This window comes from Rhopilema esculentum, chromosome 6 (genome assembly GCF_057945365.1).
Source record: "Rhopilema esculentum isolate cy_ngs chromosome 6, ASM5794536v1, whole genome shotgun sequence".
Lineage (NCBI taxonomy): Eukaryota > Metazoa > Cnidaria > Scyphozoa > Rhizostomeae > Rhizostomatidae > Rhopilema > Rhopilema esculentum.
Window position 1 is genome coordinate 1,034,129 of NC_142820.1, and position 25,902 is coordinate 1,060,030.

General features: G+C 36.9%; 2 protein-coding genes across 2 annotated transcripts; both read right to left on the minus strand.

Annotated features, from left to right (window-relative positions):
- Positions 1 to 2,137: 2,137 nt before the first annotated feature.
- LOC135686114 (testin) lies at positions 2,138 to 11,512 on the minus strand. The gene is made up of 6 exons (XM_065202283.2): positions 9,543 to 11,512; positions 8,685 to 8,773; positions 7,743 to 8,079; positions 7,377 to 7,619; positions 6,407 to 6,622; positions 2,138 to 4,989 (listed from the first exon to the last, which is right to left on the minus strand). The coding sequence occupies exons 1-6, from the start codon at positions 9,555 to 9,557 to the stop codon at positions 4,633 to 4,635; spliced, it is 1,257 nt and encodes a 418-aa protein (XP_065058355.2). The 5' UTR covers positions 9,558 to 11,512; the 3' UTR covers positions 2,138 to 4,632.
- A 144-nt stretch (positions 11,513 to 11,656) lies between these two features.
- On the minus strand, positions 11,657 to 17,397 carry LOC135686113 (testin). The gene is made up of 6 exons (XM_065202282.2): positions 17,082 to 17,397; positions 16,908 to 16,964; positions 14,374 to 14,465; positions 13,383 to 14,154; positions 12,796 to 13,011; positions 11,657 to 12,235 (listed from the first exon to the last, which is right to left on the minus strand). Exons 1-6 carry the CDS (start codon positions 17,109 to 17,111, stop codon positions 11,882 to 11,884), a joined length of 1,521 nt encoding a protein of 506 aa, XP_065058354.2. The 5' UTR covers positions 17,112 to 17,397; the 3' UTR covers positions 11,657 to 11,881.
- Positions 17,398 to 25,902: the final 8,505 nt, after the last annotated feature.

Here is a 25,902-nt window from a genome sequence, read left to right on the forward strand (position 1 = left end):
TTTTAAACAATATACTGCCATGGCCGAGGCGCACGAGATTTTGAAGATTCTGCCAAAGGCAGTCGGATCAAAACCTTTATGATGAGAATAAAGAAATAAAGGGAACAGAGCCAGATATTCCATAACGTTTATTTTGACAATGACCTCTCAATATAAGTCAAAGTATTGATTGACATAAACAGTAATAATTAGGACGTGGTAATCGATAAGAGGCTTTTCCGGCGTATTCTAGCGACGTAAATGGTTTTATCCGAGATTGTATCTAAGAAAATAACGTTTTTGTAGGATCTTCTATCATCCTCAGCTAAGAAGTAAGAGTAGAAATTCAGATTTAAACTATTAATTTGTTGGCATACATACGTAATTAATTGATTGAAAAATCTACAAATAAGGTGAAAGCAATTTATTTACATGTGATCCAATTGCTGTATTTCTAAAAGTATTGCAATTTTGTGTTTGTAAGTATTATTAGGTTTACGGTTATAATTATACATTTTCGTTAACTTCCCAAGACAAATGATTCCATATATTTTTTGGTACATGAACATATCAGCATTATGATTTAATCCATTCGTAAAGGTGCAGTATACAAATAGTTGAATTGAATTGAGTTATCTAAGTGGCGCTAGATATGTGATTTGAATACGAGGCTAACCTCGAGCTTGACTTACTAACTACATTTATAAACGATAACGTTGTTGAATCTCTTGCATGATTTTGTGCTTTTAGTTTTTAGCTGAAGTAACGAGGCGTATTTCTATACTATTGTTTTAATTTGTGTAGTTAATTAGGTTACTTCGCGTATCGTAATATTAGGTTGAATCTCATTAGGAACGCTTTTATGTGAATTAGCGTTTAGATATTGAGAGGTTTTTTGAATTGAACGTCGTTATGTTAGGACGTATTTTGGACATGAACGAAGGATTTTGATGTTCATGATTGCGCTTATAAATAAAGATGTATCGGAATGATGCAAATAAATATTATCCTGGTATTTCATAATAGTTTGAATTTCAGTCTGAACCTTTACACACCAATATGATATCAACTTTTAGGTAAACAATAGAAAGACTTTAGCTAAATAACACTTTTACTCTAATTTTTCAGTTTAAGAACAATAAATTAAACAAAAAAGTCAAACATTGAAAAAAGAACATTAAAGGAAATTGTTTGTAACCAAAAGCAGAGATACAGAGTAAAAACGGAAATCAAACCTTAATGGCCTAGTTGCTTACAACTTTTTTGAAGACGGTGCGTCTAAGTGATGCTTCGTGTTTAACTTACTCGCGATCTTAAAAGATGAGTGCAGCAAATTTTATATGCCTAGTCCAGCATAGCCCACGTTCTTGCAATTCGTTATATTGAATTCTAAGTAGTGCCCGTAAAGACTAAGTGCATTCAGACTGATTGCTGCTATACAAAACGATTCTCGCCAAGAACTGATTAACCTGATGTTTACTTCTATAGCATATTAAAAAAACAGAACAGGTGGTAAGAATCTCCTTCTGTAATTTGCAGAACATTTGGTGGCTCAGACTGTTACTTGAAACGAGATCCCTTTTTCCTTACACTTTTTCTATTACTGCTGTAGAGAACCTTAGAAGCTATTGTAGCTGCAGTAAACACTTCTTTAACTGTCTAGAAGTTATTCTCTTTCTTTGACATTCTGGTGACTCTTTGGGTCGGTTCCTTCTATTCATGGCTTGCAGATTAGATATATTCTTATGAGAAGTATTTGACGAACATTCTTTAGCAGTCTTGAGAAACCTACGATCTTTCTGGTCAAATCTTCAATAAAGTATCTGCTGTTAAAGAATGCAATAACAAGATATCCCTTTTTACATTCAGCTGCATTGATTTGACATAATTGCTAACAGGCGCACGTCTACTTTGTAGCAGAAATTGGTTATTCAATGGTTGGCAGACCTGCCAACACAAATCACCAGTGCGGCACCCCCCCCCCCCCCCCTAGAGACGGTCCTGGTTGAACGTGCTTCGTGAACTACTAATTGATGTCAAGCGAAGTGTTTCAAAATCTACCGGAGAAAGCAACAAGAATTGCACCCAAAAGATAGCGCTATGGGTGTCACGGAGAGGCAAATGTCCCCCAAAAACTTCAAATGACTCCCTTTCGGCATCCGGAGTCTAAAATCTAATGTCCAATATCCAGGGCGACCTAATTTCTATCTAAAGTTTGGGGTTTAGGGAAGAGTCAAAGTTTATTGAAAAACTCTAAACGTTGATCCTGGAGGTACTGGAAGCCACTGTAAGAAGGGAAAGGGGGCAAAGTGCCTCAGGGCCTTGAGGTCGAGGGGGCCTCAAGTAGCAATGAACTCCATTTTAAGAATGAAATCAATGAAACATAGGTATGCCTAAAAATAGTTAAAATTTTTAAACGATTGCAAGAAATGACTGCAAGAAATATTCTGAAATGCATTTTAAGACAATCTAAAGGGCGTGGTCGCTAAAATTTTCTTCTCGCTCCGCTAACAGGGGGACCTCGTCTTTCGGTTTTGTTTCAAGGCCTTTAAAACTAAATACCCACAGTCACTTGAAAATTGAAGCGATGATTGACTAACGAGAACATCCTTTTTAGTAAACAAAATCAATTGCGTCAAAATGCCACACCCCCACATTGAAATATCTTAGGCCACGCCCTAATTTGTCGGCAAATTGGTGACTGGCACCCCCCTAAGTGAAAGTGCTTAGCGACGGCCCTGCGTTCAACACTCATTGTATTAATAAAGGCATGGAGACGCCCTGAGCCAGGCTTTTTTCTAATGAAAGTATCTATACAGGTTTGATAGGCCTTAGAAATGCGGATATGAGTCAAATGAGTGCCATAGTGAAGAAAGCCAGATTCAATGCGTATAAAGCAAATCCTAGTTTCAATGAGGCCATGAATCACATTATCAAGAGGTTCCAGTTCTGTTTTTTTGTCACTTGTAAGTTTTGTGAGACAATAAGCTGATGGTCCTACGTCCTAGATTCTTCAGACAAGAGAACAATACTTTGGTCATGGGTCAAACATTATGTAGCGGCTATACGACACCAGGTGTGATGCCACTAAATAAAACTGGGGTATTAGCACAACAAGGTGAAGCTTCTGAATTCAGGGTTGCCGAACGGCCTACTGGGAGGCCAAATTTGAGAAATCTGGCCTTTTTAAATAATGTTTGGCTACATAATTTTGCCTTTGGCCTCCGGCCTCATTTTGGCTATTTTTGGCCTCCTAAAGGAATGCTCGAAAATGAGATTAAAACCACATACAATCATAAAATTAATGACCATAATATGCCCATGAACCAAGCCCGTAGCCAGGTCTGTGAAGAAGGGGTGGCAAACTCCCAATGTCTAATGCAGGCAAGGTTTAAAGTGAAGTGTTGGTAGAATGGGGGGGGCTGGTTTGTAAAGTGGAAACAAGCAAGCAAAAAAGCCTATAACAGTTCCTTAGCGATTGAATGACTTTACTTCCATTAAACTAAATAACGTTCAAATGTTATGTCTTCCGTCAAATGCCAGCGATGCAAGATTGCATTCCTTCTCTGTCTACATAGAATGTCGCAGAGGGGAATCAACCCTTAATAACACACGTGCTAACTCCATCTCAATCAGTTGCAACTATTCTTTGAACACATTTACCGTAAAAACTCTGCAACCATCTTCAAGCATTGATCCTCAATCAAATTTTTACATCGTTAATGAAAGTCTTGTCTCGTTGCTTTAATTACAGACAGTCCTGTGATACGATTTTCACTGGGTGATTGAAGCAGCTTCACAATTATGTTTATTGGCTTTTGAATGTCCATCAGCATGCATTTTACAAAAATGAACATACCACTGTTAATATTAGTAGTTGGTCAATGTTTGTTGATAAGAAAGAATTCGTAAAACAGTAAACAAGAAAAAAGAAGCGCTTGTTAATAACTGAGGAAAATAATTTTAATACCTAATCTAGATAATTGTAATGAGCTTTTCTTTACAACGGTGTGATTTTAACGATGTTTTCTTACCGGTAACTTTCAATTTGTGCTATCCCTAATACTTTTTTTGCGGTTGTAGATATAGGTTATACGTATATACTATATTTTGTACCCATAAAAAGTGTGTTGTTATACGCTTATTCGCACACATTTCACTGGCTCATCAGCTGATCTCCCAGACAGAACATTTCGGAGCTGTGATTAGTATATGGTCTCGTGGCTGGGTGCCTTCTCATTCCTTCGTCAAAAAGTGACATCATCTACTTGAAACACCATAATCAATGTGTCATACATATATAACTTGCAGTAAAATATATTCATATATGTGTGGCTGGTGTGTGGCTTAGAGTGTTGTTATTTAGGCTAATGAGTGAAACTTCAATGTGCAATGGGATGTGCAATATTGAGAAGCAATTTCATAAAGATTTGAACGTTGAGATTTTGCGCAACAAGACATATTTTGCACTTTTAAAGTTTTGCTGTTCTTTGAGTTTCTGATAAAATTTGATGAGGGCTTTGTTACAAACTAGATTCGATAACTAAGAAGTCAGGCAGGTAAAAGTGATTTTGTATGTTTCTTCAATTTGGCTTTAAATTCTTCAAGGAATCACTATGTCATTTATTTTGAGCAAATAAAACAACCACAGCTTCATTGGGCTGACATTGCTTTTCCAAAGCAGTCCGAGGAACAATAAATCATTCCATCCTTTGGTACAAACTCCCTTCCAATAAGGCTGACCTGACAGACACTGCAGTGGAAGCAGGTTGCATCGTTGTGCCAGAAGAATTCTTCAAAACTGTAGCATGTCTCCGCAGGCGGTATCTTATTTTTGCAACCATGACATATCTTTGAGAACTTAATTTCATTGCACTCCATGCAATAAGGATGGCCCTCTTTCGGTACGTACTGTTGGCCGGCAAGCTCTTTGTCGCATCCAAAACAACAGAAGTGCTTTGTGTGGTAGTTCAGTCCCTCGGCTTGAGCATATGATTCGCTGAATATCAGCTATGGACAAATAGAGAATTTCAAGTAGATAGCTAAGTGTCAGGCATGTGCCTTTGTGCCAGAGGTAAAGGCCCCATAAAAAAGCCGGAAAACAGCCGATTTCTGCTTTTGTTTATGATTTGCAACATTTTATGCAAGAACCCCCCTCGTAATTTAATAGCACTAAATTCCTGCTCTTAAAATATCAACTATGGACATTTCGAAGCTGGAGAGGTAAGAGCAGGTACAATGTCTCAGAAAAAGGGAGAGAGAACTTCTAAGAAAAAGGGATTTTTTCAAAATTTTTGGAGGATGGGTGCCCTTGTTGCCCTCTCCAGTTCCGATATCCCTGCTATCAACAAACTAATGTTCATTAAAAGCTTGCCATTTTTGTCGACCGGTAAGTTTACACAAACTTGAAGATTGATACATGTGTTTTAAACGGATGAGTCATGATTAAAACTAGGTGCTTTGAAAACATATTAATGATAAGAACTAAACGCTTTGGGCAGATGTTCATACTCAAAACTAAATGCTCTGAGCAGATATCAATGTAAAAACATAATTATTGTTGTGTTTCACTATAAAGCCTCTTGGTCAAAGACAATTGTACATTTTACGAAATGGCCGTTGCAAAATAATGCTATAGACTTGTTTGTAAGACAAAGATGGTCATTTTTAAAATGGCTTTGAAGAAAAGCAAACATTTCTGACGTTTAATGCTCTGAGGAGTGTCAGACGAAAAAGCTTTTAGCCAATATGTTATGAAATATTTGCTTTTTCAAAGCCATTTTCAAGTTCTGTACCGCCAAATAATGTGAATTGTTTTTATCTTTTCTCTGTCTCAACCTTCTTTGTACATGCTTTATAATCATGCACGCAGCAGAAAGAAACAACAGTAGGTTTTTGTAAAATTTGTCTTGAAAACAAAATATATCTCTTGAGAACGTATTTCTGATCATGACCTTCCTAGACTTACTGTACGTTTGTAAGTTGACTTTTTTAAAATGCAAAAAACTTTCAAACTTCTAAACAATGGGGATGCTAGAAAGTTATATATGTACCCAAAGCATATCATATGTGAAGAGTTGCAATACAGCATATCAGCATTAAAACTACAATACAGCCCGGGTAGTGTGGACCAGGGTATCCTGGCTGAAGGAATAATGTTCAATCATAACCTTGAATCGAAAAAATGTACAATAAAGTTTAGAGTAGTTTCCAGAACTAGGCTGTGACGTGCATAGTAATGCACAGTAGTAAAAGACCTTTCATTTCTTGTCAAAATTTTGCATTTGTTAAGTAGAACCCGAGTTTATTTCGAATTTGTAGTCAATCTTATCAGCAAAACTGATAGTAGAGATAGTAGAGAACTGGCAAGGAACTGAGCCATCTTTCATAGAGACGAAGAATGCATTCACGTTATAAGAGTAATTACCTCATCACATGCTGCACATCTTATTCCTAGAATTTCTCCGTAATGCCTTCCACAGTAAATACTTCCTTCGTGATGAAAGTAGATCAGATCAACGAGAATCTCCTTGCACGTTTGACACACAAAGCATTCTGGGTGCCAGCATTTCTCAGGGCCTAGTAAATTGGCAAATATCACAACACCGCCACTTTGAAACCCTTTCTCGCATTCTGTACAGCTCTAAAAACACAATGGAAAAATTAGTTTAATGTGAAATTTTATGAAATAAATCAAAACGCTATATGATATAAGACTTTAATCTTATGATACGCTGTTTCCATGTTTTTTAAGAATTACCGTAAAGACCCAATCCAAATTAGTAGCCGTTGTTAATTATCTACTCAACATCCTTTCTTATAATTAGACAAAGGTCGAAATTTATTACTTGTTGCCGCAACATTTTGGGTATTCTATGTAATTTCTAATGCTGAGAAATGTTACTGCTTCGTTGTTTACTACAATATCTTTTACAGAAGGTAAAAGACTAATGAAACTGGTTGTAAAGAATATGAGAGCCTGAGTCTAAGCGTTTGAAAAAATTTTATTGTCTCAGAATATATCTTTGTATCCCAAAAACAGAAATTTCGGTGTTCTGAATTTTTTAATTTTAATTTTTCATTAGTTTTCTTGCTTGGAGAACTTTCCTTTTTTCTGAGTTTCCGCTACTTGCCTTAGATATAAATTTTCTTTTATGATATATCATTCTTTATGAATGTAAATTTATTGCTAGATTTACGACTTGGCTCTAGGCTGCAAAAATGATACATAAAAGATGCATGTAGGAGGGACATTTTATTTTTTCTCGATTAAAATACAAGGGGTAGCAACTTGTTCAGAGCCAAAGATTCACGACAAAAGTAACAGTTAGGCCTTTAGTGTATCATTAATATCAGAAGATCACAAACTACTGACATAAAATGGACAAAGAACGTACAGGAGGAGCTGCAATCAACTCGGTTTGCTCCCTAATAGCTCCTTGGCCTGATGCCTCTTCATCTCTCTTTTTCTTGAAATTCATCATCTTCTCCTTTTCTTCCTCTGTCAAATCGTAATCTGGCATTGATTCCTCGAAATCGTGTGCTGGCAGCTGCTGCATCATCTGCTCCTTCTGGTATTGACATCCTTCCTCGTTGGTTGGGGCCTTTTCGGCTGGTATTGCTGCGAGGTACTTTGATACCTGGAATAAACGAAGCGTACGTTGATTAGTATAGATGTCAGGTTCTGATGGATTTTCGTTGAGCTATTTAAGCTGGCAAACATTTTGAACTATTCAAAATGTATTGAACATACCACTACTTACCGTCTTTTCATTTGCTCCATCTGGTAGAAACGTAAAACTGTTCCTCACATTATCTGGCAATGGGTTGCTCGTTTCCATGCCATTATGGGCTTCATTCATGCCTACTCCATCGAATGGAGGCGGGAAGCCAGCGTCATTCTGATCTTCCAAAGATGAGAGACTCGGGACAGCTTGTGGCGTTGGGTCAACCAGCGATAGCCTCTTGTCAGGGTAATTAGGTCTGCCACCCTCGTCTACAATGATCTTCTTTTTGACAAACTTCTTCGGCACACGTGTTTTTGACGGTATCTCAACTTCATGCTCTTCAAGCTTGCACTTGCAATTATTGCACACTTTTCTTTGGAAATTAGAATAATAGAATGCAGAATGTAGTAGACATTTTCTAATCGAGTGGTTACGCTTTAAGGATTTGGAATAACCAACTGATGAGACACAAGTAATCTAGCTCAGAGATGCAGAACATGGCTTTGAGGAACGCTTTGGCCAAACAATTAGGAGGTTCTTATCGATAAAAACAAATTTAATATCTTGGTCAATGAGGAAAATATCTCACCAATAATACTGAAAACCATTATCATCTTAGCTCCATATTAGCCTTATTATAATGTTGAGGTTATGCTTCAAATTAGTCAAAGTAGGAAAATCAGGAATGAACGATCAATACAATAAAAGAAAGGAAATCTATGCGGAAATGTTGATCGTGTCAGGAAAATTCATTTCTGAAAAGCTTGGTGAGAGCCCTAAGGCTGTGCTAAAACAGACAAATATTACAAATAGACCTCGAATTAAAGTTTTTGTCTGGTAAGAAACAATCTTTAGCTATTTTTGAGCAATTTTAAATTGTGAAAGGGCATTGATCATTCGCAGGTACTTAGTTTTCTGAAGCCCTAATGGACATTAAGAAAAATTGGAAATGGAAGTACTTTGTGTGTAAATTTTTACCTCCAGAAATGTAGGTCTAGTCCCTCACATTTTGGTCCACATTTCTTACAGGCTGCTCCAGCATGTTTCTCATGGCCAAGTGACTTTTGCTGTTTAGGACAATGAGAAATAGCAATTGTTAATAGAGCAGTATATTGATTAAATTAACTGTTAGAAAGATATCTTTTTATAAATTCATACTAAATAAATGATGAAATGTCATAACGTGAGCGACCAGTGATAAGATAAAAGTATTAGGCAATATGAAACACCTTTAAGGACATATCACCTTTGAAAATCGTTATCACTTAAATAGGTTATCTCCGCTCACTGAGTCAAATGATTAAAAGGATCACTATCATATTAATGACTGACCAGAGTGACCAGTAATAAATCAAGGCGATCATGATTATTGTTTTAATGATTGATTGCGATCATGATTATAATGACCACAGTCATTGTTTCACCATGATTATGGTTTGTCACAGACGGGAACAATACGTTGAAATGCAATGGTGTGGTACATCGTAATGCTACACTTCTTCTTAGGACTTTTCTCGGAGCATATTGTAAGGCAGGCAAAATTACAAACAAGATATGTGATCAGCTAAAACAAGATAGTTGGATGGTGTTGCGGTAATGGTTGAATGCTGTTGCAGTCTCGATGATGACACAAAATGCTATTCATATTATGTACTTAATGTTTCGTTGTTTACGGTTTTGCCATGGTCATCCCACTCTTCTTTAAAATGGATTTAAAACCGAGACTGTAAACAACATTTAAGATTAAAATACAGGGCTAGGATCAAATTTAACAACTTGATCATCTACTTCCGCAAAAGCATATAAACTGACAATCGTGTTAAAAAGGAATCTCACCTCGACGCTGCTCATCTTGCTAATCCTTGTCTTTAATTTTCGCTTCGTTTGTTCGCTTGTCTGGATCCTTCAGTTCATAAAAGGCTAATACGATACTCTTAAGACCAGGCTTTAATTCAAGGTGCAACCTTATGAACCCAGGCCTAAGTCCTAGGATACACGCCTAAAATTACTTAATGGTCCGTTTCCCATATCTGGCTTGCTATCAACACAGACAGATATTAAACATGGCTATTTTGTGTTGTGGGTAGTGTCATCTGTTCACATTCTTTGTCTTTTGTTGACTGACTCTCCTTTCCCTCTGGCAGAAATGTGTCTGGGAATTTTCAATATGAAACAACGCAGAAATTCACATTCGGTTGGCTGAATCAAAATCAGAGCATATAAAACCCTTCATCGAGCTTCTAAGATACAAAAAGACATTATCGCTTAAAAAAGTTCCTTTCTGACCTAAACAATATTACTTTTAAAACAAAGCATGCTTTCCAGGGCAGCAAGGTCCCCATATCTACTGCAAATTGCTGATTTATCAACAAGTGCCCACAAGTGAAAAGTGCCCACAAATGAAAAGTGCCTACAGGTGCCAGCAAGGTAGGGGCTTTGGGCTCGAGCCCCCATCTTGAAATGTTTGTAGGGGCTCTGGCACTTCCAACAGCACTTCAATACAGCAACAAATGGTAGATTTACTCTATCTAAGAAGCGGCCTATCTTTAAATGTTCATATTCCAACCTGGATTCTCTATCAAAAGACCTTTTTTCAAAGTATCATATTTTTTCTAAGCCGTGAAGATTTATAAATGGTATTTTGCCTGGAAGAACGATTCACCGTTCATAAGAAAGGGTGATGTTGTTGATGTTGTTGTGGGTGCTGAAAGCATTTGCTTGATTCTTGTAGTAGATTTTTCTTCTAACTCGAGTTTTAATGGTCTTGCTACAAGTCCCACACTCTTTAATGTTAAGGATACTAACACAAACTAACATGAAGCAATAATCAAGATTGCGTCTTTGATACTATCAGTTGCAGACTGAACAAGCGTGCGAAGCCAGTGCCAGTTGGTGACTAGGATTTTGAATATATGCACATTTTTTGATGATTTGATCCCATAAGTTGAAGCTTTAACTTTAGGAATATTATAAGGATGTAATTTAAAGAATAAAGACTGTATGTTTTTATTAAATTCACCTTCATAACCACTAAAACTAAAGCTATTTTTGAATATTTCAAGAGATTGTATTCAATTGAATGTGAAAAGTTTGATCAGCCTAACGTAATGCACTTTATTCAACTTTTTTCCATTTTCTTTTGACTGCAAACCAACAACCATAGGCGGGGACAATGGTTAAAATGGCAAAGGATAAAGGAATTGGTGATTGGTTGCCACTCTTTACAGCCAATAACCAATAAAATAAAATTTATCAACCAATCACGCAATAAAATTTAAAATCTTTGCTCTTGGAAAAAGGTAGCTCAGTCTCTACGGCCGTTCCAAAAACTTCGAAAAGCGACTTTAAAACGTTCATTGGTCGATAGCGGGTAGAGTGGAGTAGATATTGCCTTTTTAAGAAGATTCCCTGATGGAGAATGTTCCCTGGAGTCTTTGCTTGTTGAAAATATCAGCCAAGATTTTAGCTCTAATATCAACAAACATCCCAAGGAAACTTTACATGATATTTCTTTTCTTGAGGATTGATAATTATATCTTTTAAGCCCTTGGTATCGCAAAATTTAGAGATAGCACGAAAAAGCAAAGCAGACTTGGTATCTTCATACTGTTGTATTTTTCACCCGACACTTCTGTCGTCGTCATTGGATAACTCATATCCATGTGCGGAGGAAGAACGGCCCGTTTGATTGGTTCCTAGTTTTTTTACCCATTAGCGACTGCTTATCTCTTGCCTCTCACTTGAAGGTAAGGATATGAAGTGACTGTGTCCTTGATAAGATTATCCGGGTAGTTTCGGTCTGAAATTCTACGTTTAGCGTGCGATGAATTGCCAGCGCAAAATATGCAGAATTATTATCGGCAATTTCATGAAAAATCATTGTCTCTGAACGACAGAAAAGAAAAGGCAGCTAAAATTCTAAAGAAGTTTGGAGCTAATGAAAAGCCATATTCGTGAACGTTATTATTTGAGTGATGTTGTAAATAGATTGATACAAACTTTGAATTAACAAAGCTATCAATATAAATTCGCTAAATCAATCAAACCAGTAAAAGATTTCAAAAATTAAAGATGCAAAGGTCCACGACTTCTAAAAATAGTCACTAGACACATTTTCTATTTAAATGACTGCCACAATTAATGGCTATGTCATAGTTTTCGTCTCTTGTGTTTTTCTACGAGGCCAGGCCTCTTTTGGAGCATTTTGAGGAACAGTAGACGGTGTTTTCTACCAGTAGAAATCCAGCATCAACCAAATCTTTGTTGCAGCCTCGACAAAAGAAGCATTCTCGGTATGCGTGCCAGTGCTTGTTGTCGTACGAAATGCGTTCCTCTCCTACCTGAATTGGCAGTCCACAAGACCCACACTTGCTTGCAATCTTGAAATGATAGCACGTCATGCAGTGCGGTTGTCCCTTGTGTGAGATGTAATTTGTATCAGCCAGGTTTTTGTCACATATGAAACAGGTGAAATGCTCCATGTGCCACGCCTTGCCTTCTGCTTTCGTGTATTTATCCGCGTAAATTAACTGCAATTAAATGATGGTAGCAATGCAAAACTTCTAAAGCTAAGCAAAGTAAAGGAAATGTGGCTGAATAGATAAGCAAATGATAAGTGAACATCAATTGAAAGTCATTTTCCACGTCAACTTTCATTTTAATTTTGATAAAAAAACTTTCACTTAAATTTCTTCAAGTCTAGTGGTTCATGAGCCGCTAGCCCCGTGGAAGATCTTCTGTTTCAAAAGAATCCTCTCTGTTACAAACAACGCTTTCTTGTTCCTCATAATCCTTTTTTTTTGAATAAAACGTGTTATTTCCCTTAAATTTGTCAAAAAAGTCATCATACCCCTTAATCACTGAGATGGAAATTATGAACGTGAAGTTCTCTACAAGTATCAGTGGGATGGTTTCCAGCATCCGCATAAAAAGTAACTGATTATTCCAGACAGATTTTTCACAACTAGTTATGATTCTATGTGAATTTCATAAAATGTTTGTTCATACATGCATATCTTGGAACAAAAGGTTTGAGACCACTGACAAAAAGATGAAGCAGTAAAAAATCTGTTTTTATATGATCACAAACCTCATCACATGCCGAACATCTTGGCCTAAACTTCTCTGCAAAGTGCCTTCCACAATAAATATTGTCTTCATGCCAAAAATAAATGAAATCAACAATTTTTTCTTCGCAGGAGTTGCACTTGAAGCAATCTTCGTGCCAGAATATCAGCTCCTTTTCCCGTGTAGAACTGACACCTTTCTCTCCGCTAGTTATCTCACCATTGCAGCCTGCACAGACCTTCGTATGGAAAGAGCACATGCTATTATTTAGATAAGAAATCGCAGAAAGAAGATGATGCAGAGACGTAGAAAAATAATCTTGCCTAGGAGTTTCCCTCAAGTCTTAGTAGATAGCTATGGATTACTTTTCCAGACAATAGCAATAAATTATTTTCATTTGTGATTTTAGAACGTTCTGAAATTTAGCCATACAATATCGTCAGAAGTAATTTTGGAAGCTGACTAATTAACATTTCTAGAAAAAACATATAACCGGGTTCTTAGTGAGACTGTCCTAGCCTAGGCTTCTGTTCAGTTCAATCAGTTCAAAATACGTAACCAGGTGATTTTTAAGCGTGAAGAGCTCAAAATTTTATAGATGTTTCTTACGTGTTTATTTGGGTCATTGTCTGACAGTTTTCCTTTACCAGCAGCTTGCTTTTTGATGTCACTCATTTTGTTCATTGCCTGCTTTTGCTTCCTGTTCAAGGTGCTGCAAAACTTTGGGTCGAAATCTTGAGGCGGTAGCTGGTTAAGTAGCCTTCGCTGCCTTTCGACTTCAATGAATGATTCTCTTCTTGGAGGTGGCTCAGGAACGGATTCTGGATTCCTTTGTTTTGCAACTTTTGGGTCGCTATGTACTTTGGGTTCATTTCCAACGGAACATGGTTCTGGAATTTTAGGTTCTGTGGCAATGCTGGCTTGCTCTGATGCTGTTTGAAAAGACACAGAACTATCTTTTGTAGCACCATTGATTAAAGATGGTTTTTCAACTTTGGACGATACTGATTTGCGTTCCGGCGCGAAATAACTGGATACAGTTGCCTTTTGTCGAACATTTGGGCTTTTACTGGTCTTACTTTTAGGCTCATCTTTAGGTTTCTCACGATCTCCATCCAAGTCAACTGTCTCTATTCTTATTTCCGGTATAGAAGAAGCTGCAACTTTTGACTTGCTTACGAGCTCCCTCTCTCTCTTTTCTACAGAAGGTTCTTCATCGCTTTGGGACCCTGAACCTGACACTGACCCTGACCCTGACCCCGACCCTTTCGCTTTTCTCCCTGAATCATTAAAAAGTTCTTTGACAATTTCCTTGTGAACTGCTTCATTAACTGTAATGTCATGAGCCTGAGGACGACATCCACAATTTTTGCAAACTTTCCTGAAAAAACGATACCTGACAAATGATATAATTGAAAACTTCAAATTATCATAGTCGTGCATCGAACCGTACCAGAAACGTTTTGATTTTTAATTCTACTTGTGCTTTCAGTAACAAAACTATTCATAAGTACCAAAAAAGTTTAAAAAGTGAGGTTTCCTGAAAACAATCTCAGTCAAAAAAGTGAGGTTATTGTTTGAAAAGGAGAGAAAGTTTTACCTCCAGAAGTGCAGATCAAAGCCGCTACATTCTGTGCCACAATTCGTACAAGGAGCGCCACTGCCGCTATCATGAGCCAATCCTTTCCCTTCCTAGAAAATATAAATCATCATTGCTAATGGTAACGTTGATAAGAAAGCATTTTTTACGATAAGTGAAATGAATTATCGGCAGAAATGGCTTTTTGATTTTGCCATCTTTATTTTCTACGATATAATTCAAACTTCCTTAACGTATGTGTTTAAATGAACTTTTAGAAAATCATTGCAAAGCAGCGGTGCAACTAAGACTTTTTCTACTATACAGTGCAAAAGTTCGATTAGCTTGACAAGAAGATGGGAATAGTCAAGAATAGTCAAGCCCTTACAGCCAGGCTGATCCTCAGTATAATGATTTTTGTATGAAAAAGAGTATATCAGGTGGAAAGTAACATTAGATCATGTAGGGACCCATGACCTCTCTAGTTTCTGATGGAAGTATCATAACCACGCCCATCTCCTAACACTAAGGCTTTGATACTAACGATTGATAGTGGAAACCATAATGTTGTATCTCATACAAATTAAATACCATTGTGAGGCAGCTCTCATTATAAAACAGTCAATTTTCACCCAGACCTTGACCCAGACCCAGATCTGGCATGACCAAACTTTCACCCAGAGTGGGGAGAGTCACCAGCTCTCTGTAATTCCAGGCGTAGGAATCATGAGATGTGGTCACATCGAGAGGAAGGACCAGGACACTGCTCGATAAGCATAGCTTCTCAGTGTCCTAAAAACTACCTTCGGATGCTAGGTAGCAACAAATACAAATACAAATACAAATACAAATACAAATTTTAAAACGAGATATGAAGTTTTAAGAATGAAATATTCTCGAATAGCTTTAGAGAAGATGGGAGCACATACCCAAGATGCTCCTCCGACTGTGTCTTAGTCGAGATTGTTAAAAACAATTACTACTGAATTGCTTACTTTTCCGAACTTCTGATTTTCAAGTGACGTCATAAGAGGGAGAGACCCCAAATGAATCAATTCTTTGACAACCTTGAAACATAGCATGAGGTCACGTGCAAGATGGTCGCTCATATCATCTCGTATCAGTTAAAGTAAATTATGTAGCCGAGTTAATTAGAGTTTCATGTGTTCGGACATGGTGTTTTGGGTCCATGATTTGATGAGATCCCGTGTGTTAAGCCCAGGCAAAACGACTAAACATTTTGCTAAACATTTTACACAACTTTTGTTTAGTGAAGTTGAGCGAAGTTTGCTTTTGGTTTATTTTGTTGTATGCACAAGCAGTGGATAAAAATAAGAATTGGATGAAGCGAAAGGGAAAGAAAAGACTTTTTAGCACATTGGCAAAAAAATTGACTGTTAAAAAAGACACAGTGGCGTACAACGAGATACGTAGATGTCTCATAAAGGCTTTTAGGGTCACGTTGAGACAGGAAAACCAACGAAAACCGACGAAAACCTTTGGATTTCCACAGCTAGAGCGCCTGCGCTATCACAACAAATGTTTAATTGGTGGCAAAGCAACTAAACATTTGCAAAACAACACTAAACAACGCTAAAAATTTTCGACCGGGATCAAACTTTGCTCAACAACACTCAACACGACAAAACAACACTAAACAGGGTGGCAAAATGGCTAAACAAAAGCTGAGTGAAATGTTTAATGAAATGTTTAGACGTTTTGCTAGGGCTTTACACGACAGGGATTAAAAAAAGTGTGCTCTCACGTTTATAATAAAACGTGTGTTCTCACGTTCATGTTTTCAATAATGGTTATTGAACTCAAGAAAGGTTTAATAAATTTAAATATAATCACATTTTCGCTTTATGACTAAAACAAAGATTGCTGTGGATTTAAGCTAAATTTTTCAAAAGGGTTTTCTGAAATATACTCCTTGACTTTTTCTTAAGTAGGTCCCTCTGTTGAGCATTTCCTTTCTCCTTGCTTTCTGAAAAGTTTCGTTACATAGCGTTTCCTCATTTCCAAGACAAGCCTTGAATTTGTAATGAAAGTCAGTGAAAACAATACCCCCAAAACAAACGAAAGTATCGCGCCCTAACCCCGCCTCAACATTGTTTCAAGCCCTTGTGTTAATGTCCGGAGGCAACACTTTCTTGAACACTAATTTGTTTCTGAAAACACGTACATTTTTGGCATTGTTTTTGACTTGACAAATTGAAAATATATTTCGTTCAGCTAAAATATGAGTATTTAGGTTGAATCAAGACAGTTCCGAGTTCCATTTGGAAGGATCTTTCAAGGGTATCCAGTAACAAACACTTTGGCTGCGGCCACTGGGTACGAAAAACTTTTAGACATTTTGCTTTTGCTTTCCGGGTTTTGCTTTCTCTATTCTTCAAGTTCGCTGCTACGAGATTTAATACTTGAAGAGTTATTGCCTTTTTGCCTCTAGACTGGTTTCCTGATCGGCAACCATAGACCCATAACGTCGTGGCCTGCCCCGCAAACTGAACTGAAATACCAGTGCAAAGTTGATAATGACTATTTCCACAAACCTGTGTTTTCTTATCTTGGTAGGTCCCGTATATCAGCTGAACAAGAAGCGGTAGGCGCTGTGGAATGAAAAACACATTTGTTTATATAAACAAAAAAACTCAAAGTAGAACTCTTTAATTTTTTGAAGGAATTGAAGGAATATTAGTAAATCTGTCAAACAAATGGTTTCTTACCTCTTGACTTTCACCCGCAGTCTCCCCCATCGTAACTATTGCTCACACACTATGTTGGATTCAAATTCTTGGACAGGATTATACCATTGCATTATTCATTCTCACGCGTTGTTTTCTTGGCTGGACGACTGGGCCTAGGCCACATTTAATTCGAAACAGAGCCTTTGAATCCACTAGGCAATATTTACATAATTTGAAGTTGATGGGTTTATTGTTATCCGGAAAGACCTGCTATTATATCGACATCAAATCTGATTGTTTGTTCCTTGGGATTTAAATGGCCGTACAATACGCCAACTCGGAATACTAACAAAGACCTAACGTCACTTTGGAATGTATATTTGGACACATGAGTCAGGTCAAGCTAAATTCGTCACTAACCATGACAGTGTCACTGTTTTCAGAAATAATAGCTGTGGTAATCCATACGTGCCCTTTGAACTGTTAAAAAAGTTGCGACGCAATGCGCTTTTCAAGCTGAGGTTTTATGTCCTCAGGTGTTAAGACACTCTCGAGAACAACGTAACAATACGGGAAGTTTTTACCTATTCGACCCCCGATTTACCTATTTGATTTACCGACATGCAAATTCTACCTATTCCCTTTCATTACAAGAAAAATTTGATTTTCCCTTTCCATATTTACCTATCATCCCCAGCGAAAAATCCTCTTTTGCGAGATATCAAATCAAATCCAATCCAATCAAATCAAAACTTTCTTTCCAGCATCAAATCAATTAATACGACATGTTGGTTGTTAAGATACAATCATTAATAACAATAAAAATTACATTACAAGGAACAACATAAGAAGTTATAAAAGATCAGCTGATGGAAACATAGAAAAAAGTCATGAAGGTGAAGGAGCTATCAGACCTATGTGCCCAATTTGACGTGAAGTGACGATAATTAGTTTTGTTTGGATAATAATAGTAAGAATTAAAAAAAATAAGAATTTAATGGTTTACAATATGTACAAATAGTTCAATTGTGTTAGAATGGGAATAAATAAGATTAAAGGTACGAATGAATACGCTCCTCCACTTTTCCGCTTCCATCTTCTATTTCCTAGCCTGCGTGCAGACTCGGAAATTTAAAAGAGGAGATAAGTACTGTTTCTCCTATTTTCAATTTTGTCAACAGAGTCTGCACGCAGGCTACTATTTCTGTGCATATGGTCTTTGACGCAGGCTAGAATTATACGACTCTGGTGCCCAAACCAATGCTACAACCCAGTAAGAGCAGGGGCATACACTCAAATCGAGGGGCATTTCACTTCAAAAAATCCCGTGCACCTCCTCTGAAAATCATAAAAAACCAAAAATCCTGTTTTGATGGTGAAGAGGGGGGTGCCACTGAAAGCTTGCAAAACTTTTGCTAGTGTACCAAGACTTGTGGCAGGCATTGTATGTACTTTAGAAAAATTCAATGCATTTCTTATTAACTTTCATTTTATATATATATATATTCTGCGATGGTATGGAAAAAACCTTACCATCAATATGATGGACACAGTAACTCCGTAATAAAAAGAAACGGGCTAATTTGAATTATGTCGTTTTATTACTCTACAGCTGCAGTATATGGGTCTTCTTAATGTATATCTTTTTTGACGTTTTTTTTTATTTTGCTTCACTCCAAGTGAGTTGAAAATCATTAACTCGTTAAACGGGACGCCGGAAGGGGGCGGGGGCAACCGCCCTTTTGCCCTTTGACGGGGCAAGTAGGCGAAAGTGACCTATTCTTAAAAGCGCTCTTGACGTCGGCCTTTCGTAAATGTAAAAAAGATTTGCATGAAATCCCGCCGTTAGTGACTTATTCATGACGAAATTTCTCAAAATTTGTAAAAATAATTTCTTATGAGAACTTCGCCCGTTTACAAGTGAAACGACAGTCTCATTAGAATTAGTAGAAGCTGGGACTTTTCCAAAATGTCCTTTTACTTTAAGCCTGCCCCCGTTGCTCTTGGTCGGCTTCAACTGAACCAGGGGCGTCACTTGAGGGGGTATGGAGGGGGGGCTAAATTGATTCTTTCACTTCAGATTTAAATGTGGTGGAGGTTTGTGCCTTTTTTAAAATCATGCGAAAGCTTGTCAAAAAACTAAGGACAAAATAGATGCAAAACCAACCGGACAATGCAACACTGCCTTGTACCGGGAGAGACCTGGTTTCCAATTTGTTGTTAGAGTAATGTGTCCAACCATCTGGAGCATGTGCCAGAACAGACATACTATACTGTCTTATATCTATATAGGCACATAAATATGAATGTTGTGCTTCAAAATTTTAGTCCTCGCCAGGTAGAGCATTTTGGGGCTTACGATCAGTATGCTCCTCTACAACTGGGTTCCCCTTATCCCTGCATTCAGAGATAATGGCAGCAAAGGTGTATCAATGAATTGAAGCGTTGTTTCTAACAAAACTGAATTCAAAATGAAAAACTGAATGTTTGTACGATTTTATTGGTATAGTGTGGTTATAGAGGTATATAAAATTCTTCACATAAAAAATAATTCATTTCTGCACATATGTGGTGTGTGGAACATTCAAGTTTGATGTATTGTAATATGTGCTGCAGGGGTGTGGCAGTGAGATGGGTTGCAATAAAGTGTATGGCATAAAATTAGTTGTGGATTAACCAATCTCCAAGATCATTTTGCCTTTGTAAGACTAGAATGGGGATTTGCGACAATATGTTTTGTAATTCTTTGTCCTTTGAAATAATCTCAGTGTGTTTTAAGAATATTTTTCATATGGATGGTGCGATTGTCTGATAGTAAATGAGGCCCATGGATGTTGCAAGATCGTTGTTTCCTGTTTGTTCTGTTTAAGAATTTGTGACTGTGACTTTGTCGAATTATATTGATCCGATATTCCCTCATTACATATTAAAATTAATATCAGAATTTTTTTGATGTATAGTTTTTAGAGTATGCAGTGGGATGGTTTTCTCACAATGATTTTTATGGCTTCGTGACAAAACACCGCTATTCTAATCTTGATGAATGTTTAAGTGAAGTAATTTTACATCTAGCGTAACCCACCATGAGTTCAGTTGGATGATAGTATGCAAATTGAAAATTTGTTTTGTAAAAAATTAGCTGTGTCTTTTATATTTGAAACAAATTTCTCTTCTATCATGTGGCCTAAGATAAGTTTTTCTTAGGAGCACCACACACAACCTGACAGTAGTCGAAAGCAATTTATCATAAAGTTGTCAAAGCAAAAATGTGACGTCTTAGAACAAAAAACAACGTAATTTATCATTCTTTAACAATAATATAACTTCAAACCCTCTTTAGTTTTCATTTTTCTTTTTTAACTTTTGGCAAGGCAAAAAAATTTTTGCAGGGCAAAAATGCAGTCACCCCCCCCCCCCCCCCCCTCAACAAAAAGTATGAAGTGACACTCCTGTACTGAGCTGCCACTGTTTGAGGTCAAAATTCCTTTCCTCCACAACATGTTCTTTCAACATTGGACCTTGATAGAGATATAGTTTTGTTATACATGTTCAGTTAACCATTTGATTCAAAAAGCATATTTCACCTATAAAATCGCCATCAAATGAATCATGATCACACTATAGTTTAAAATAAACAAACGTACTGTTTCTACAACCTGTCCTTGATGAAGCAATTTTTGAGCTATCATCAAATGGGGGCCTACTTGCCCAAAAAAATCTGGAAACAAGTTAGTTATTGTAATTTCTTGCTAGCACTGAACATAGATTCAAAAGAAAGTTAGGTAATATGCCTTAGTCGAATGGCTTGGTCAAGAAAAATCACTATCATGGAGTGACAGTGTTCCACTTACCTGCTCCCTTTCTTGTTAGAATAGATTGTATATCGATATTTAGGCTCGAAATTTTTAAATTAATAAATAATTAAAAAGAAAAGTATGCCTTTCATGCAAGAATTTGAGGAGCACCTACCAAGCTTGTATTTTGATAGTATGTTTAATTCCCTACAGGACAGTAGTAAAATATGAACTTTCATCTTAACAATGAGTCAAGAAACATTAAAGGCTCGAAAAATTAAATGTGTGTCAGTCTTTGTCAGTCTTTGTGGAATTAGTGTTTTCTTGCTTTGCAAATGTGTGGTCTTTCATCTTTCTTAGAGCTCTTGCTTCTATGGCCTTCACAGCAACTCGCAGCAGGCATCAATACTTCCACTGACTCATCTTAACCAGTGAATTATAACTGGACCTATTAATGATGAAGTTTAATTATATAGAGAATATTTGATCTTAAACATATAAGAGTGATCATTTATTATTTTTTTTTCAGAAAACTCATTGTATATCTTATCAGTTCTTGTTTTGATATGTCAGATATTCATGACTGCCCATGTTCTCTGAAAATAATGAAGCGATGGTAACTGGCCTCCCAAGTTTAAAAATTCAGCTCTTTGCATGCAAGTTTGATTTCAGATACTTTTTACAGAAATAATTACTTTTTTCACAAATAGAAAATTTGTTGCAAAATGTGTGCCTCACTTTTCCCTGAATCACTGTTTCCCCAAAAAATAATGCCTGGAAAATGACTGCAGCGATTTACATTATACTAAAAGATCCACAAAGGAAAAGTTTTCGACAACTTTTCCTGTGCTGAAGTATCTTCAGACCTCATAGCATGGGAATTTAAATCAATCACAACAAAAACCAGAGAAAAGTATATTTCTGTAATGAATGAACAAGTCAAAGAAGGAAAAAGAAATAGGTGACATAATGATGGAATTGAATTGATGGAAGAAATCTGCAGAAGCCTGAGTGCTTTGTTGCTATCTGCGTGAACTAGTAATAATTAGTTAAAATTCACTGACAACTATTCACTTTAAACAGTATGAAGTTTTGCCTAACCTTGAAAGTATTCTAGAATTTTTGCTTAAGTCAGATGAGTTCAAGGTTTTTTCTTTGCTTAGAATATCAAATTCGTTGCTTGTTTCAAATGTTTGTTTGATGAATATTTTGTTAACTGTCTAAAAACCACCTAAGCACTATGTATTACCTATTTCTTTTATCGAAGCCTTACCATGCTTTAATTGATTTTTCACTGACAATTCTTAGAAAGAACGGAACAAGTAGATTTGCCTATGCTAAAAAATAGACGGTATAAAATCATTTCGGACATTTGATAGGTCCATCTTTCTTAAAAAAACTACAAAAACGAATATTTTTTTCACTCCACTTTTTTGTTTCACATTTTTTGTGCTATGTTAGGATTTTAAGGCACTAATCTTTTTAAGGCTTGTTTATAACAAGTTTGACTTCAATCAATTTATATTTAAAAGTGAGCTACTGGTGTCATTGAATTTAGGAACATTAGAATGTTTTTTAGAAATATTTTAGTTGAAATGATTTGCTGTTTTTATAGGTCCAGACATTTCGTTCATTTACGCATAACTTAAATAATTTGCTGGTGTCAGCCCTAGTAGGTTTGTGAAAAATCGAGCTTCCCTGCTTGCTACTGAGAATCGGAACTACCTGTTTGCTTCTTTTCCAAAGTCAGTTGAATTCATGCTCAGGATTATTTTTATTTTTCAATACCTCTTATATCATTATAATAAAATGTGTTTTTTGATTGAAATACTTTTGAGAATGAGTTTTGATCCATGGCTAAGTCCAAATGGACTGCAAGATATTTGTTGATGATCCATGGCTAGCAAAACTTGTCATGTTTACCTCTAGGTAAGTCAATGATCGTAACCATTTATAGCACAGTCAACTCTCGCCTTACGGACACCCCGATAAAACGGACACCCCCCTATTACGAACACACAAAAAATCCCCGACTGAAATACAAAGAAATGACTGAACATAATTCGCGCTATAACGGACTCTCGCTATTACGGAAATGCGGAGACAAATACAATCTATTTCCGCGGAATTTTAGCCGTGTGTTGATTTTTAGCAACAGATTTGCGTTTTCCAGGTGGTCGTTTCAATGACTCCTCGCTTGATATCCCTTCTGATTCTAAACACAACGCCTTTTTTGCAGTCTCACTGCTCTTGATCAGGATATCGAGTCTTTCTAAGAAATCTGCTTTCCCATAAAATTTAAACATAACTGGAATCTCGAGTCCCAATCCAGCCCCTCTGTTTACTCGCTTGCCACAAATAACTGCAACCCCACTGTTGTATTCTCGTTTCAAAAAAGAAGAAACAATTTGAGATAATCCAAAGGGGATGTGCCCAACAATTCGCCCATTTTCTTCAATAATTGCCACAGCATTTCTGTCTCTACCATTTTCTGGTTCTCGTTGAAGTACTAATGGTTCTTTAGGAATAAGAAAATTAGCCGAGAAATACATGTGTGGAAAGACGCAAATAAGCAACATCATCAAAAACAAGGTATCCGTAAGAGAACAATATGAAAAAGGACTTCCTCAAGGAAAGAAACGAAACCGTACTTCTCAGTTTTCAGATTTAAACGATGCTGTCTGGGAGTGGTATAAAAACAAGAATGATCAACTAATTCCAGTTGATGGTCCAATGATCCAGGAGTTTGCACCTCAAGTTGCCGAAAAGCTAGGTTACATTGATTTCAAAGCCTCAAGTGGTTGGTTGACAAGATTCAAAGAACGACACAATCTTTCACAACACAAAGTTTGCGGAGAATCTGCTGATGTTGCAGTGGATACAATTAAGTCTTGGAAAGAGCGGCTTGGCTCAATCATTTCTGGTTATGAAATGCAAGACATTTGGAACTTAGATGAGACTGGCCTCATCTATCGTGCTCTTCCAGACAAATGCCTTTTTGCCAAATCAAAGAAATGTAAAGGTGGTAAGAAATCCAAAGAACGTCTGACTGTTGCCCTGATGACCTCTGCAACTGGCGAAAAGAAGAAACCAATAGTTATCGGAAAGTATGCCAATCCAAGGTGCTTGAAAAATGTCCACAGAGAGGACCTTCCTTGTCAATATTACAGCCAAAAAATGCATGGATGACCTCCGACATTCTGCATAAGATCTTGAGTCAATTTAACAGGGAATGTAAAGCGAAAAAAAGATCAATTTTGTTGTTTCTCGACTCAGCTGGCTGCCATCCGTATGATTTGAAGGGACTCGTGTTTTTTCCTGTAAATTGCACATCTGAGTTGCAACCTCTTGATCTCGGCATTATTCAAAACTTCAAAGTTCATTATAGAAAGCTTTTGCTACGCTTCATCATCGCAATGACCTCAAGTGAAAGGAACGCCTCAGAGAGCAGCAAATCACTCAACGTATTACAGGCAATGAATTGGGTGGGGGAAGCATGACATAATGTTAAGGTGACAACCATCAGTAAGTGTTTTCAATTCTGGGTTAATTTCCAGCAATACACTGATAGAAGACGAGGAGGCAGCTCCTTCAGTGACCTCGATGACATCGATAAAGATCTCAAAAATCTAATTAAAGAAGTTTCACCCGAAACCACCATCACTCCATATACATACCTGCTATCAGATACCGAGTTGCCAAAATGCTACTGCATGGATAATGAAAAGGAATTACTAGATCCTTTAGTGGAAGTGGTTATATCAGATGATAATGATGATGATGATGATGATAATGATGATAATGATATACATGAAGTCACTCCGACCACCAGCTTGAAGAGCTATCACGATGTTGCAAGGTCGGTGAGAGACATAGAAGTTTTTTCTCATCCATCGTGGTCTTGCGACGATAACAAGTGAATTCGCATGCCTCAGTAGTAAAGATGCAGCACATGCACTGAAAAAGCAATCACACCAGACGACACTTGAAGAGTACTTTTTACAACAATAAAACTACAAACTACAAAATGACACAAAATTTATAAACTCCAGCACTACAAATCTCTGTTAACAAAATTACACGATTGCTATTGATTAAAAAAACTTAATAATTTTTCAACCAATAAATTAGTGATTTTTTTCTCATCCCGCTATTACGGACTCTCGTTATTGCGGACGCAACATTTTGGTCCTGATGGTGTCCATAATAACGAGAGTCGACTGTACATAGAGTAACTCAAAATACATAGCTTCACTTATGAAATGTGTATAAATCTATTTCTAATTTACGGCAATGAGATCTCTAACATAATTCCAAGAAACCCCAGTTCTCCTCCTCTGGCATTCTAGATACTTCCAATGATAACAGCTTCTTTACATCTCCTACTGTCCTGGTGGTTTTTTATTATCTAGTCTCTTAAGAAAATAAAATTTACTAGGCCAAATAGTATTTCAGTCAGATAATTGCAAATTCTTGACCCTCATATTTATAATCACAAATGACTCATTTCTGATGATGTTTTATTTCTCCTGATAGATTAAATATTGCTTAAATTATTCCGATATTTTGAAAAAAGTGATGCTTCAACAAATTAAAATTACAGACACGTATCTCTACTGTCAACCTTCAGTAAGATCTTTGAAAAGCTCATGCATAAACGCTTATATCACTTCTTTAAAATCTTTAACAAGCGATTGACACTGTTGACCACAATACTTATCTACAAATCGCTATAGAATCACTAGTCGCTATAGAATCAGAGGTACCTCACTGCGCTTGTTTACGTTGTCCTGCTAGGAAAACAACAGTATGTCTAGAAAACTATATATGTCTTCTATGGTAAAGTCATAGCAACCAAGCTAAATCTAAAGGCATATGTAAGGGATTACTAAACACAGTTACTTACAGAATGCTATACTACATTTATTTCCACTTTTGCCTAAAATTTTCCTTTAGCTCTGCAGAAATGTGGGGGGGGGGGGCATTTTTCCTTCTAGCTCTTCATCTGAGGCTGGATATATCCTAATGTTGTTTTCTGTTGGCAAATTGAGCCTCTTATTCAGAGT

Coding starts and splice junctions, on each gene's coding strand:
- LOC135686114 (XM_065202283.2), bottom strand. Junction 7,620..7,742: donor ATGGAGCAAATGAAAAGACG/GTAAGTAGTGGT, acceptor CGTTTATTCCAG/GTATCAAAGTACCTCGCAGC. Junction 6,623..7,376: donor AGTTGATTGCAGCTCCTCCT/GTACGTTCTTTG, acceptor TTGTGTTTTTAG/AGCTGTACAGAATGCGAGAA.
- LOC135686113 (XM_065202282.2), bottom strand. CDS start 17,111: ATGGGGGAGACTGCGGGTGAAAGTCAAGAG. Junction 16,965..17,081: donor CTGCGGGTGAAAGTCAAGAG/GTAAGAAACCAT, acceptor TTCATTCCACAG/CGCCTACCGCTTCTTGTTCA. Junction 13,012..13,382: donor ACAATGACCCAAATAAACAC/GTAAGAAACATC, acceptor TTCCATACGAAG/GTCTGTGCAGGCTGCAATGG.